This window comes from Olea europaea, chromosome 9 (genome assembly GCF_002742605.1).
Source record: "Olea europaea var. sylvestris chromosome 9, O_europaea_v1, whole genome shotgun sequence".
Taxonomy (NCBI): Eukaryota; Viridiplantae; Streptophyta; class Magnoliopsida; order Lamiales; family Oleaceae; genus Olea; species Olea europaea.
Genome location: NC_036245.1, coordinates 14511532 through 14528239, shown reverse-complemented (window position 1 = coordinate 14528239; position 16708 = coordinate 14511532). Strand labels below are relative to the sequence as shown.

General features: G+C 33.8%; 2 protein-coding genes across 4 annotated transcripts; both read left to right on the top strand.

Moving 5' to 3' along the window:
* The first annotated feature begins 375 nt into the window (after positions 1-375).
* LOC111400076 lies at positions 376-1219 on the top strand. Its single transcript, XM_023027529.1, has 2 exons — positions 376-712; positions 790-1219. Exons 1-2 carry the CDS (start codon positions 574-576, stop codon positions 1005-1007), a joined length of 357 nt encoding a protein of 118 aa, XP_022883297.1. The 5' UTR covers positions 376-573; the 3' UTR covers positions 1008-1219.
* Positions 1220-7742: 6523 nt separating this feature from the next.
* On the top strand, positions 7743-8665 carry LOC111399770. 3 transcript variants are annotated; one of them, XM_023027245.1, is made up of 2 exons: positions 7743-7942; positions 8039-8646. In XM_023027245.1, exon 2 carries the CDS (start codon positions 8109-8111, stop codon positions 8571-8573), a length of 465 nt encoding a protein of 154 aa, XP_022883013.1. In that variant the 5' UTR covers positions 7743-7942; positions 8039-8108; the 3' UTR covers positions 8574-8646. The 3 variants fall into 3 exon arrangements, with proteins under 3 accessions (XP_022883013.1, XP_022883011.1, XP_022883012.1); XM_023027243.1 differs by having other exon boundaries at positions 7752-7933; positions 8039-8665; XM_023027244.1 differs by having other exon boundaries at positions 7752-7933; positions 8048-8646.
* Positions 8666-16708: the final 8043 nt, after the last annotated feature.

The following is a 16708-nucleotide window of genomic DNA, read 5'->3' as shown; positions in this document are numbered from 1 at the left end:
AATTTTTTATTTGTGAACTCAAAATAATTTGTAACATATAAAATTTTTGATTTATGACTTCGAAAGTAAATCAGAAACATATAATTATGAATCTGTGACCATTAATTGTATAACCATGATTTTATTATGTTTAATTAATAAATATTTTTAGTTAATTTAATACATACCTATTTTGAATTATTGATCTGACCTTTGAATTGGTGTAAATAATACATTTGAAATATGATTTTTTCCCCATAAAAAATTCTCATGGTCTCTTAAAATTGTCAAGGACGATATTGTAATTTCAAAAAACTGGCGGTTAGGTCAATGATAATCTAGCAAGTCAATATCAAATTCCATTGGTAGGAAAGAAAAAGGAGAAGTTTTGATTCGTTCTTTGTATTCTGCCAACGTCACTCAAAGCATTTCCCTTTTCCTCTCTTCACATTGATGCCTCGACAATGAAATTTCCTTTTGTCCTTATTCGAATCATTAAATCCAGAAAATGGTGTTTCCTCGGCTCTTTCATCTAAAAGTCCTTTGATTCTTGGTTGAGAAAAATAGAAGAAATTTGCTAACAGATATTGAAAAATGCAGAATTCTTTAGGAACAGGTTTTATGGCAGTTTTTGCAGTTTCAGGGAGCGTTGTTTTTCTTGCCATTCAACTTCATAAGCGTCTTCTTTCTGATTTCATGAAGAAGATGAAATTCGAAATCGGCACTGCAACAGGTATTCTTTCTATTCTCTTTAAATTAATGGAAATTCTTAGGTTTTAATTGATTTAATATAATTATATGTATGTGCAGGAGGATGTGGAAAAGATCGAGTGCGAAAGAAGAAGGTGAGATTTTCCGATGAGGTGGTGGAGTTATCACGGGATGAGAAAGAACGTTGCAAGAAGCATTTGCCGAAGCCGGCCATCCGCAGCCGGAACGAGGAGGAAAATCTGGAGGCGATGCCTCATAATTGGCAAGTTTTGTACAAAGGGATTTTGAAAAACAGGAACCTGAAGGCGTGTAACTAACTTTTTGATCGTTGTCACTGGTTATTTATGGTGGCGGCCGGTGACAGTGAACCTCCATTAATGTACATATCTGTTCAGGTTTCAGTAGGTTGTCTTTATTTTTATATTTGATTTATTCATTTGTTGTTCTTATTTTTTCAGAATTGTTTATCAAAGCGAAGTTGTAAATATTCTGTTGATAAATATTCAGTAGTTATTTTAATTTTTTTCTACTTCTCCCTTCATACGTTGACTATAGGTACAAAATTTTTTGATTGAAAAATCTTACAGACAACATATGACGTGACATCATTGAAGAATGAGAAAAAAAAGTCCAATCATGTTATGCCACATCAGTGTCGATACAAGTTCTATTAAAAATATAAGTTCTGTTAAAAATTTCTTGTACTATTGGCTTTATTGATGTTGGTTATTGTTTGGAAGTATCTATGGGGTTGAGTAGGTTGGTTTTAAAAAAAAAAAAAACAAACAAACAAAAATTGGATTTCAATCAATTATTGTGGAATAATAAAAGTAAAATTATGTTTCTCTTGTATTTTCATGATTAAACATTAGAGTCAACACGATAACTATCAAAGTGAAAGGAACCAGAAATATGATTTTCAATACTTTCAAAGCTAAATAAGTAGATTGATTTTGACCGAGTTTATGAACAATGTGTCCCGTTTGATTCCATTTTTCTAAAAATGGGAATGAAAAATATAGTCATTATGCGATTTACACAAGAAATAAAAAATCAAAAATGATGGCTTTATGTGATAGATAAGGGTCATATTTTTCATTCTTGTGATCAAAGAATGGGAATCAAACGGCTTAATCGTGCAACTGATAAATAAATGATCAGCAAGCAATATAATGTGGTAGACCTCGAAAGCAAATATTCACGAGCCCATGCTACGGATAGAATATAATCTATACAAAATTTTATAATTATAATTAACATCGATCAAATAAAAATTCTGAATGAAAAGACGTATTTTAGTTTCTTTAATGTTAAATCAGTGCAATTAAATATATTGATCTTAAAAGGTTGAACCCCAACCTTAAGGGCCCCCACCGACCCTGCCCTGGGCCATCGTGGAGGAGGTAAATCGCAGGATGTGCCTCCCAGGAGTCAGGGTGGAGAGCACATGGATAGGCCAAGGCTGTTAACCCATATGGTAATTCCCGCTTGCAACAAAGTCAATTCCACCTTGCGAGGAATCGAACGCTGCACACTGCCGCGCTGAGCCCTATCCGCCCTCCCTTTTGCCACAAATATGCCCTGAGGGCAATTAAATATATTGATCTTGACCTCAAGTCATTCCAAGACTTCTCTTCTTATAAAAATTTCAGACGTCTAATTTCTCTCTCCCAAAGAACTTGAAAGACCTTTCTTTTGTTATTCAAGACGTAAAAGAATGCTATCGAATCCATTCTCTAATTAAATAAAAAGGGTTCAACCATCAATACCTTCCTGCAAATTTAGTGAACTCTAAATTCATTATAATCCTCCATTTTTAACATCGTATCGTAAATTCGATAATAAAGAGAATCAAGAATAAAATTTCACAAATTCGAGACTTTATCGAAGTGTTCAGATGTGTGTTTGAGCACGTGAATTTACCCAACTTTTTATTCAATAAAAACTAACTTATCCAGCATATATTTGACTCTAAAACAAACTCCTTAATTGATTAAGAAGCCAATGAGATAAGTCTTAGTTTAGTCTTTTACTATTTAAAATTTCCAACAAATAGTAATTTATCTATTTGTTAATATAAAGAATATTTTACAATCCTTTAGTCAAGTTTAAATGAACAATATTTAGCGAAAAAAGAAACATAATTATAAATATTATATAGATCATTTTTCTATAATTTGATATATTATTGAGAAAATTTTAATTTTAATTTTAATTTTAATGTTAATTTTAATTTATTTTTATTTTTTTCAATTAAGACTTCTTCTTGGAAAGTTCCCATTATTCAAACAAAAACTATTCCTCTACTGAGCCCAGTGTACCAAAAAAAAATAATAATAATAAAATAAAAAATAAAAATGCGGGACTGTTTTTTTATTATTCTTTTTGTTCCTTTTTAAAGATTAGCTTATTATCCCATCGACTATTTTATTTTATTGAAAGAGGTGCACTCTTTCAAATTTTACATGGAGCAGTCAAAATTCTATGGCCATTCCTGTCACTGTCAAACCTTCGACATGGATTAATATTAGTCAATTAATTGATAACGATCAAGTCAAATCTCTATACTGATGAGAAACGACATAAAAAACTTATATATTGTACGTGCGAGTGTATGAGTAGAATGATAACTCGAAAGAATATACATGGAGTATATATCTACTTTATTTAAAGGGTATTTGACACCCATTTTTATGGAAAATAAATTTGAGAATAGTAGATTGATGAATAATGAGTGGATGAAAATTTTTTAATGTATGTATAATATTATTTTAATGAAAAATGTGTAGTTGAAAAGAAAAAAGAGAAAAATGCATTTCGAAAAAAATGAAAATCAAACGGGGTCTTATTTTTGTTCCATTCTAGCGTAATGAGCTAGTTTCCTACATGCAGTGATAGCAACGGGGCGGGGTGCTCCCACTCCGTCTCGCCCCAACCCCACGCCACCCCACCCTGCCTTAAACGGGGAGAGGGGGGGTTCAGGGCATTTTTTTGCCCGTTTACTGCTCCATTTATTTATTTTTTACACATTTTCAAATTTTAGAATTATACTATTAAATTATAAAATACAAATTCAAAATTTAAAAATTCAAAACAAATAATACTCAAATTAACATCAATATTCAAAGAAACACTTGAAAAAACAATATAAAAAAAAATAACTATATATATATTTTTAATATTCACGGGGTGGGCAGCCCTGCCCTGTGACCCGTGATGGGGCGGGGAATTATGTCCCGCCCTGCCCCATCAAACCATCGGGGGCGAGGCCTTATCGGGACGGGACAAGACAAATTATCATCTCTACCTACATGCAAAAGGAAGAAACAACTGTTTTTTTTTTTTTTTTTTTTTTTTTTTTTTTTTTTTTTTTTATGCCCTTTGTTGGATGTTATCTCCTTATTTGATGGGGATATAAACCGAATGAGATGTTTGATTTGTTGATTCGATTGGCGACGATGTACAAGAATTAGACATCTAGACAATTTTAGAAATTATGCAGTAGATATTTTCATTACAATGACATGTTCCTAGTTTTACATTTTGAAATTTTTTTGTTTTTTTTATTTTTAAAGTTTTCAAAGTGATTATCATAATGTGAGAATCTGAATTTAGGGTCCGTTTGATTGTAAAGATGGAATTTGGATGGAAAGAAAACAAATTTCAGAGAATTGAATTGCCTAGAAATTATTTTCTTGGGAATTGTAAATTATTGTGTTTGATTAGTATAATTTTTCACATGAAAAATGTTGAAATAAAAGTGTAATTTTGTGTTCGTTTGGCTTTGTTTTACATGAAAATTATCAATTAAAGGGATGAAATTTACTGATATTGAGGATAAAATTTGTTTCCATTGTCAAAACAAAAAAAATACAAAAAAATCATCTATCTTTTAATATTCGTTTAACTGTATTTTACATAAAAATTATCAATTAAAGGGAAATATCTTTTTACAATAATTCTCCAGAAAAAAAAGTCAACTACCTAGAAAATCAATTTCCAGCATCCCACAAAAGCTAGAAAACTACAACTCCCAAGAAATTCAAAAACTTAATTTCTATGCAAAATATAACACTATCAAACACACAAAAGTTGGAAATTAGCATTCTAATTCCATTTTCCCTAGAAAATTGGTGTCTCTCAAACGGTGCCTTAGAGTTATTACGTAATAATATAACAAGTAGGGGACAAATGCTGTAATTGAGTGCTTGTTTGGAAAATCTTAAAAAAGTTGAATCAATTTCAATAATTAATTTTAACAATACATTTATTAATATTTCCAACTTCTATCAACTTCTCAATCATTTATTTCATCAACTTCATTCAAAATTTACTAAAACTTTATCAAAAACTTTGCCAAACAAACCTTAAGAGGTTTAAAATTTAGATATTCGAGCAAAAATAAAAAATAAATTGTAAGAGTATTTTAAACAATTTCCTCTTCATTTATCGTGTCGATTTTTATAAGCTGGGAATTGAACATACGTGACAACACTTGTTTTCTTTTAATTATTTAATCAAAGACGCCAAACTCCAAGCACAAATTATAATATGTTACTAGGTCAATGCCTCATAGTTTTAGCAAAGAGTGTTGGAAACCATTTACGTAACGTGAAAGCGAGCATTGAAAAAAAGGTGTATAAAGAAAATAATATGAGAGGATAAAGTTAAATAGCGAAGGATATTTTGAGATTTTTAACTTCACGAGGTTAATTTAAAGAAGATTAATAATATTGTCGACGATCATCGACGAAATTTTAATCTTACAAACTACAAAGAAACTTATTACAATAATTTCACAAAATCACCAATATACGATTTTATCCAAAGAAGATGAATCGAAAATCTACTATAATAATTATGTGTAAAACTAGTTATGCTTGAATTCTAAATTCTTAACTTCTATATCTTGTCTGTAATTCCTTTGACTTCACTGTAAGCATTTTTGACAAGGGTTTTGAAAAGTTAAAAATTATTTTTTGAAATTAAAAAAAAAATGCTTTTAAATATATCTGAATAAGGGGCTCGTTTGGTAAAAATTTTGTTTTTACTTTTGCTTATTATAGAAATTTTATTTTTATTTTTTTGAAGAAGTTACCTTAATTGGTTTTTGAAAATTAATTTCTAAAAATGCTTCCTCCTATGAAAGAGCTTTAATAGGAAGCCACATATGACCGGCTCCTTTTAAAAATTGTTCTAATTAGAAGAATAATTTTTATAAAATTAATCAAACCGGGTACAAAAGTAACTTTTTACTTTTCAAAAGCTATCAGACAGACCCTAAAGATTTGAGTGATTTATCTAGCTAAAACTTTTAGGATGCGTTTGATTGTCAATATTTTTTTTGAAAAATGTATTTTTCTCACCTAAATTCCTACTTTTGTACTTTTTGATTGTCATTTTTTTCATGAAAAATATTTTCTTACTTTTGGTCACGTTACCATATTTTCTTCAAAATCAAAGAAAATATTTTCTTTAAGAGGGGTAAGATTTTATTTTTCAGAGAATTTACTTTAGGGGTGGACAAAATGTCCAGACCAAACCAAACCAGAACCAAACCAAACCTAGTGGTTCGGTTCGGTTCTACGAAAAAAATTAATAGTTTTGGTTCTTCGAACCAAGAACCATTTGGTTCCGGTTCTTGTTTGGTTCTAATGCTATAACCAAGAACCAAACATAATTGATAATTTTATTTTTTGTATGAATCTAATTTTATATTAATGGAAGTTAGTCCAATAGCCATTATTTTTTATAGCTAATTAAATGTGTTTAGCTCATTAATTTTATTCTCTAATAGCCATAGTCATCTAGCCCCAAGCGTTAAGAGAAACCCAAATTCCAATTTCAATTTGTCTCTCAACATTCACCGTCTCACTCTAATCATCGACGCCGACAATTTGAATTTTGAGGTAGTGATGTTTGTTTGTTTATAAATACATATAATTTCTACACGAAAGCTGACCATTTTGTTGGAATTTCTCAAAACTCATCTTTACAGTGCCACGGTAGAGGAAGATAGGCAGTACTACTACCACTTTTCCCAATTTGCACACATTCATCATCATTCCTCATTTAAACAGTGCCACTTTTCCCTGTTTGCACACGGACATCATCCCACATTTGGACAAAGGATGAAATTGAACTCGATAATTATTAACTTCAACCGAGTTACAGTGCCCACAAGGATGATCACACGGTTGACACAATACATGGGGATTAGGATTATTTTATTCATAGGGGACCATGCCTCGACTATGAGTGCGCGGTCATCCACGCAATAACCGACGTGGGTTGAGTGACTTAATTCAATTAACTTTTAGCAATGACTCATTCGTTTATATTTTATTTGTTAGTTTGACTTTTATAATCTTGATTATTGATAATTTGAACTTGTTAAATGTTTGATACTTATATTTTTTTATTTAAATACGTATTACTAGCTTATAGATATTGTGCAAGACTGAAAACTTAAGTAATAGTACTAATCTACTAGAACCAGACCAAACCGAACCAGACCAAACCAAACCAGAACCGAATGGTTCGGTTCGGTTTCACTTCTTAAAAAAAAAACCATTCAGTTCTATTATCAGAAAAATCATTGGTTCATGGTTCAGTTCAGTTCGATTCTCTTAGAACCAGAATCAAATAGAACCACGTCCACCCCTAATTTACTCTCTCTTTTTCTCTCTCATCTATCTACTATTTCTCATCTACCTACCAATAAAAAATGACAAGTATAATATTTTTTAGGTTGAAAATTAAATCAATCAAACATATTTAATTGACAATTTCGAATTTCCATGGAAATAAATTCTAAGCAATTGAATTACTTAGAATTTATTTTCTTTTTATAGAAATTTCATATTTGTAATCAAACACATTCTTAAAGAAAGATTATTTAAGATAACTTTCTTGCAAAACTCTTTTATAAAAAGCAGAAACAGTGCCAAACGAACCATGTGCATTACTAATTTCAACCCGTATTCTTTGTAAATCTTTATCTCTTGGGCCATACAAGGGCAATGAAATGGCATTAGAATAAGGGGAGCCAATCAATAGAGTAGAATAAGCATTCTCATTTATCAGGAGAAACTAAAAATTCTCCCTACCATTTCGGAGGGCTCCTCTTGATATTATTAACAAAAATATTGGTGCTCCTCCGCACATTTTGCCGTCGACCACCGCCCTTCCCCACTCTCCCGCTCACCAAGAATGGCTCCCATAATCATTTTATAATTTTAAGTTACTTTCAGTAATCAGCATTCCCACGGCAAAACATTTTTTTTTCTTTCGTTTTCTTTCTTGGAATCATACGTAGTACTAATCGAAAGAATTTCTTTTTTTACAGTTGATAAAGTTGTCTTAAGATTTGTGGGGATTGTTCGGGGAAGGAAGATCATTTTAAGGGAGGGAGAGCAATGACTAGACAAGTTGTTCTCCATTCACCGGCATCCTCCGTCTGCCGGCGGCGGCCACTGCTGGAACCCCAGGACTACTCCTCCAGGGGAGGCGTGCGGATGGTGAGATTAGCGGAGTTAGCAGGCGGAACAGCCGCCGAGTGTGCCGCTGTGTGCTGCTGCTGCCCATGTGGGCTGGTGAACCTCCTGGTTTTGGCCGTGTACAAGCTGCCGGCAGGGCTGTGCCGCAAGGCGTTGAGGCGTAAACGCCGCCGTAGACTGATCAAGCAAGGGCTATTGCCACCGCGGCCGTGCGGTTGTGATGAGAATGACCTCCATATCCGCCCAATTTCTGGGCCTGCTGCCATGGTAAATGCTCTGGAATCAAACTCAGACAAGGATGTAATTGAGCTAGAGAAGGAAATGTGGGATAAATTTTACACAGCTGGATTCTGGAGGAGCTCCTCACAAAGAAGTGAAATGTAATGGTAAATAACTGTAAAATCGGCCGGTTAAAAATCATCATATATATAATATATTTTTATATTAGTGTTTTTTATTTATGGTATTTAATTTTTGTATGTGAATTACGTGTTCTTTCTTTCTTTCTGTGCTTGAACTCTTTTTAATAATAAAATTACGTGTTTAAGTTGGATTTGTTTCAAATGATTGATTTCAAGATACAATAAGAGAATTCCAGAGAGACAAACAGACAGTGATGTCTTATGCAGTTATGCTAATAGATTTGAATCGGTATATTTTAAATTATTTTTGTCATTTTTCTTAGAACTAGCGATAATAGTCGACTTAGAAAGCTAAAATATTGTATTTATTGTAAATCACACGAGTATCTTCGAAATTGAAGACGATAATCAAGTTATAGCCGGTATTGAATGGCGAGCGGGAACATGAGCTTACCTTAATGGCAAAGAACTAACTTCCGAATTTCGAATTTGGAAAGGTTTAAGAATTCTGGCCAACACATCTCGAGATGGGTGTCCCTTTCTTTTCTAGTTGGAGATCAGGACCCGAAAGTTTGAAAATATCAATAAATTTCAAAGTCCAATTATTGATGGAAATTGAACATTAGTACTTCTATCACGATTTCATTTTCTCCTTTCATTTCAATGTTGTAGCAGAGGGAAACAAGATTGAAAGACTGTCCATCTAAGTAAAAGCGTTCATTCATGAGCACACTCATTGAGTTCATTGTACACCAAACACGTGTTAAGTGCAACAAAGTCACTCTTAAATCCATGAGTTGAGTCACCCAATGATGATGATTGAATGTCATAAAAAGTTTAGTACGTCCACATTGGATACCAATTGATTTTTAGATGAGATAATTGAAACTCGATCATAATACACTGATAAACATGTATTCACGTGATAAGAGTTTATCGCATTCATGCACAGTTGAAAGTGATAATAAAAGTGGGAATAATGCTCACTAGAAAAGACCAAACAAATAGAGGTGATCTGTGCATAGACATTCCAGGTCCACGCATGTTGGAGATAGTTGTTAAAAAATTCATAAATCTAAAGTGGATGAAACACCAGATAAATGAGGACTACAAAATTGTTGAATCAAACAAGAAGCGAATAAAACCTATTCTTTGAAAGTAAAGCCAGAAGTGCAATGTAAGGTGAGCATCGCGAAGTCTGATCTCGTACTAATTAAAATAAGAAAGCATTTTGATGGGCCAACACTGAAATCGAGAGACTCGTCTCTTGATTGAAATGAAAATGTATTTTGGTGCCTTGTTTTGACGTTGACGGACAACTTATGTCGTAAGTTTTTAAGACTTTTTTGATGCTATAGTAAAGCGTGATTTCTCCGTATGTATACATCAATTTTATTCAACTCAAAATTTCCTAATATCCGAATGTGTGATTTCATCGATAACAAGTATTATAATAGATCGTATTTGTTGAAAGAAAGGAAAGCAAACAATAAAATAATAGGAAGAATCAATTTTCCGGATGCAGCAGGCATTGCTGGATCCAAATGTTCTTATTGAAAGGAAAAACATAGAATTTAAAGGGAAAGAACATAAAAATTAGCAGTCTTAGAATCGAGCTGGACTGAAATAAAATAAAGATTATATTTCTTAGAGCAATGTGTGATACCTTTTATCTTCTCATTCGAGATATTACGTGCAATTAATGACTATTTCATACATTCCACCCAGATCAAATCTTGTAATGACTTGCAGAGACTATGCAATGCATGATAGTCCCATGAGCATGAGTTATGTTGGTTTTAACTCATTGAGTTGTGCTACATGTACAGGGATTTTGTATAGACTGGTTGACAGTTACAAATTGTTTAATCCATTTTTTTTTAATCTCTCAAATAATCAAGTAAATTGTATAAGTGCTTGTTTGGTAAGAAATTTGATAATTGATTTTTTGACCGTTACAGAGAAAGTGGATCTTACCTGTAAAAGTAAAATTCAAAAAATGACAACTGAAATATTAAATTAAAAATCAAAAAATTAATTTTAATTGATTTTTAAACCCTACCAAACAAGCTCCAAGAAGCAAAATTGTAGCTCATCACCTTGATGACTTGATTGTACTTTGTGATTCGTCAGTCATTGTACAAAGGTACAAATCGTTGTTAATCCAGGCCGTTTCACAACTTTGGTTAAAAAAACAAAATGGTCCCTTACTTTATATTTTCATCTTAAACTCATTACATTTCATCTCTGTCCTACTCATCACTCACATGGAAAAAGGACTTGAAATGACACATAACATGACTCATCATGAAAAAAAAAAGGGAAATTTACAAAAATGTCATTTTTTTTAAAGTGCACAAAAATTTTTGATGTGCACATAATTTGTACAAAAATATCATTTTCTTGTTGTGAAATGTCTAAATTATTTTTAATTTGACCTTTTTTTGGAGCATTTAATACTCCTTTATCATTGTTTTATATTATAATCATTGAATATATGAATATTATATTGTAAATACAATTTTAGTTAATAAAAAATGAATATAAAATCCTTAAAAACCCTAGTTAACATAAAAAAAACAAATTTCTTATTAAACAAACCTTTATTTTATTCATCTTTTTCATCCATTTTCTTCTTGATCAAGAAGACATTACTTCATCAATTTTCTTCACCTATTTTGAAAGGTCAGTTATTACTGAATTGTTTATATTTTTATGTAATAGCTTACCCTTTTTAAAATTTTAAAAATAACATGATAATCACAACTATTAATCGTCATGTTCTTGTTTTTTTTAATATTTTTGAAGGAAAAACATACCAAAAATATTTAGGGAAATGTGAAGTATTTCATATTTAATGAAGCATTCAGTCATTTATTTTTGGAAATAGGTTGTGATGTTGTAGTTGTTGTAGTTGAGAAATGATTATAACCATTAATGCTACCAAACACATTTGTAGTTGAGAAATGATTATAATTCATATGCATATTACGGACACAGAAAATTTGCCAGTAAACCCCGATGTTATTTCGAAACGCACGTGTAATGTCGTCAGTGCCCACAGTTATGTGTCAAGACACTGTCACCAAAACCTATGTCGACAGATGACCGCACTCGTCTGGTAGGACAATGACATCTGTCATCTGTCGAGAATACCTGCAGCTAACTATAGGGAACGACAATTCATCTATCGGGATTCACCCAACTGTCGAGAAATACTGTAGCAATCTGTCAGGATTCGTTCTCTCTTTCTTTCCTTTTCACAATTGACGGCTTTTTTTTTCTTTTCCAAGATTTGATATGACACTTACACAATCATCAAAAAGAGAAATACAAGATATTCAAGTTCTTTTGAAGGGTAAAAAAAAAAAGTTTAATGCTTATACGGGGTAGCCTAAAAATTTGCATAAAAAGTTTAGGGTGCATTTGATTTGTGTTTTCGTTTTTTTTATTTTGAAAAACTATTTTCAAATTATAGAAATATTTTTAGTTTGTCATTTTGAAAAATGATTTCTCAAAACAGAAAACTAGAAAATACATTTGGTTTACAAATTATTATATGCATTTATTCAATCAATTTGATTATTTAGTAAAACATAATAATTTTCTGTTAATATATTACCAGATAATATATTTTTTAAATTTGGTTAATTTAATATTTTTTCTTACTACAAAAATAAAATAATAATTTTTTAGAAATTATTTTATAACATTTATTTAATTAATTTGACTATTTAGTAAAATATAATAATTTTATGCTAATATATTATTAGATAATATATTTTCTAAACCTTGATAATTTACTATTTTAAAAGTACTACTAAGAATCCCTTAAAAAAGGGGGAACGGCGTGTTTTGAACATTTTCCTCGTTTTGAGTTTTTTGACTCAAAACATTGAAAACGAAAAAAAAAAAATCGTTTTGAATTTTCAATTATAAGTTTTTCCTTATTTTCGGAAACGAGTGACAAAACGCGTTTTAGGGGTTTTCGAAAACTAAAAACAAAAGACGGCAAATCAAATGCTCCCTTAAATATTAATCACACTTTTATGAAATTCACAAATTTTATTAACTTTTTAATCACATATTTCATTAACTTCTATTAAAATTTGATAAAATATTTATCAAAGTTTGCTTCTTGTCATAATTTTTATTCGATCGCTACATTTGTGATTTTTAGCCTATTAAATGGACATGTAAGTGATCATTTGGGTTATATCTACCTAATTAATTAGGACCTATAATTAGAATTACAGCGTTTACATATTTATGGTAACATTCAAGTATTGTAAATTGAACTTATTCTTAAATAATAAATTTTAATTTAACATTGAGTCTAAATAGTGTATAATTTGCAAGGAGTCTATAGCATAGGATTATAATTCAGAGATATATGAAACTATTAAAAAAGGATGTTATGAGAAAACTTCTGTCATATGCAAGAAAACGAGAATCACAAAAGATATTCTCGAATATTTAGAAGATAAGTTTGTTTATTAGATTAATATCTTTTATTATCTTAATGGAGTTTTAGATATAATTTTTCTAACAAGAAAAACGTGATATGAAAAATAAAAAAATGGTGGGTATATATTTACGGAGAAAATTTCTTTCATAATGCATTTCGATGTTGCAATACGTTGGGATTTTCAAATTAATCAAATATTTTAGAACGTGTTTGATTGACATAAAAAATGTTACCTAGAAAAAAATATTTTCCTTATTTTGAGGAAAACAAAAACTTATTCTCCCTAAAGAAAATATTTTCCTTATACAAAGGAAAATTAGGCATCTTGACAATCGAACTCCGATCTAAGTTAAAACAGTTCGCTGACCCCACCTCAGGCAAATGTGAGTTCGGTCCATGCTCCCAGGTCGGACAGTCCCGCCGTTATTTTAGAAAAATATTATGATTAACCCTTATCACATCACCCTATCAATTGCATACACTTGCCACAAGTGACATCATCGCCGCCCAAAACCGCCAATCCTAAGTCCTAAATCTGAAACTCCTTGCATGTCATCATTACTTAGGGAAAACATTGACATGTGGCCACTAGCCTCGTCAACCAATTACAGGAGAATTCGACGACCGAGTTTCGAGCTCGGTACTGTAGCTGATTTGATATAATTTCGGCTGAAACTATGTATAAATAGTTGAATAGGACTCTTGTAAAAGGCAAGTGAATTCATATAACAACTCATAACACAATTACACTTTCTCAACATATTTTGTGGTCTTTTTAATAATAAATTTCCCTTTTTCTTAAAGTTGGCTTAAAATTAGTCTTGCTAATTTTGATGTCAACAGTTTGGCGCTAGAAGGAGGGTTCCAATTGTGAAAAATAGTCTCATTCTCTCCACAAAATCCGAGAGCCATGAGTCATTGCTCAAGTTCCAGAAACCCATCTCACACCCACCCTCATGAAACGAATACTCCACCAAGTTCTTTACAACGATGAGACCCTCAGATGATCGCCATGAGGGAAGCCTTGGAAAAACTGACAAATGCAGTGGGACTATTGGAACGGAGTTAATCCCACTTGTCCCCACCAGATACCGAGATGGAATCCCCTGTAAGGACAAAAGCAAGGCGTCCCCCCACCAAGAGGACTCTCCACTTTCCAAGAGGATAATCCTCAAGAAGCCGAATTGACGAGGTTAGAAGTAAGGAACCAGGGGCGAGGAGGACTGGTAGTGTGTTCGACAGATTGTGGACCCAGCACTCGCTAACCCCTATGCGAGGATAAACTGACCTCAAACGTCCTTTGGAACAAACAGAACTTGAGCTGAGCGCGCTGAAAGGATGCATCTCTGACCTGGAGGCTAAAAACAAAGGTGGCACTGAAGATTATCTGACCAAATGACATTCCCCCTTCACTGAGGATGTCCTTATGGAACCATTACTTGAAAAAATGAAAATCCCCCAGATGGTCGCATACCAAGGGGATGGTGATCCCCTCAGCCACCTTGACAAATACACCTCGTGGATGGAACTACAGGGGCCAAGCAACGCAGTTATGTGCCAGGCATTCCCCTGGACTCTGGGAGACAAAGCCTAGAAATGGTTTAGGAGACTGTACCAAAGGTCAGTAAAAAATTGGAATGATCTGGCCACGGCATTCTTGGCCCAATTCATGGGTTCCAAGGCCAGAACCACGCCCAAAGAGCGACTAGTAAGCATCAAACAAAGAAGAAGTGAATCCCTCAAAAGCTATCTGAGCAGATTCAACAAGCAATCCATGGAAGTGGAAAAAATATCTGACAATGCGGCACTCATGGCCGTATTAGCAGGACTAAGGCCCAAAACAAGATTCTGGTGGTCAGTGCACGAGGACGGCCCAAGAACTTATCACGAGTTCCTGAACCGAGCGGAGAAATACATAAGTGCTGAAAAAGCGACATCTGACCAAGAGGAAGCCAGATGCGAACCCGGCCTCAGCAATACGGTGAAGGAGAAAAAACCAAGTTGCAGTCCTCAGCTCGAAAGAAAGAAGGATAGGAGAGAAAGAGAACGTCCTAAGACTCAGCCATACAAATTTCGGGAGTACCACCCACTCAAAGCCTCCCTGGAAAAAGTATGCACGCAAGCCAATGAAAAAGAGACATTTCACAGACCTATGATCCTGAAGGACAGACAGGCAGGACACCATCAGAGACGATATTGCCAATATCACAGGATGGTGGGCCATGACACTGATAATTGTCGAGAAGTAAAAGAGGAAGTTGAGTCCTTAATTCTAAGAGGTCGGTTACAAGAGTTTGTTTCCAAGCCAAAAGAAGTAGATCGACCTATGACGTAGCAGCCGCTGCTGCAGGGGCCTCCCACACGAGCTCAGCAGGCAGTCCCTAACCGTAATCCATCCCTACGTGGCCAAGATGTTTGATATTTTGAGAAAGTATGGAATGAAGTTGAACTTAAGGAAATGTGCTTTCGGAGTCAGCTCTGAAAGGTTCCTAGGTTACATTGTAAACAATCGAGGAATCGAGGCAAATCCTGAAAAAATACAAGCTGTTATCCAAATGAAGCTTCCAATCAGACCCGGAGAGGTACAAAGTTTAACCGAAAGGATTGCCGCCATTAGCCGGTTCGTCTCTAAGTCTACGGACTGATGCAAACCCTTCTTTGACACATTACGAGGAGGAAAGAAGTTTGAATGGACCAAAGAATGTCAGGATGCCTTTAACGAGTTAAAGAGACAACTATCTCAGCCTTCGTTGCTTTCAAAACCTAAGGCAGGTGAGGTTCTGAAGCTATATTTATCTGTTTCAGAACATGCTATTAGTGCAGTTTTGACCAGAGAAGAGAACGACGTTCAACACCCAATCTATTATGTAAGCAAAGAGCTTCACGAAGTCGAGCTCAGATATTCACTTGTAGAAAAGTTGGCATTTACCCTGCTGATGACAGCGCGAAAACTGAGGCCATATTTCTTGGAACACCCCATTGCGGTCCTCACCAATTCTCCATTGAGACAAACACTTCAAAGACCCGACACTTCAGGTCGGATGGTAAAATGGGCAGTCGAGCTCGGACAATTCGACATTAAATACATGCCTCGTTCCTCCATCAAGGGCCAAGCACTCGCCGACTTTGTCTCTGAGTTCTGCAACGTTCCAATCGAGGAACTATCGAAAGAAACCCCATGGAAACTTTATGTCAATGGTTCATCCACCGGAGAACGATTTGGGGATGGCATAGTATTAATCAGCCTTGAACAACGCATATTCTGCGAAGCCTTACCATTTAACTTTAAAGCTTCAAACAATGAGGCCAAGTATGAAGCTCTCATTGCCGAAATAAGGATGGCCTCAGGGTTGGGGATCTCCGACCTAATCATACATAGCGACTCCCAACTAGTCGTGAATCAGGTCAACGATGTATATCTGGTGAAAGAAGAAAGAATGGACAATTACCTACGGATTGTAAGGAAAGAACTTGAAATGTTCAACACCACCCAAGTCAAACAGATTCCCCGATCTCAGAATGGCCACACCAACGCATTGGTCTGCCTAGCCACCAGTGAGGGAATCTAAGAATTCGATAGCATCCCCATGGGAAGAATATCCCTATCGTCCACCGAGCTAGCCGAAGTGGTCCTTATGATGATAAACCCCAAACCAACTTGGCAGGACGAGATCATCGCCTACCTAAAA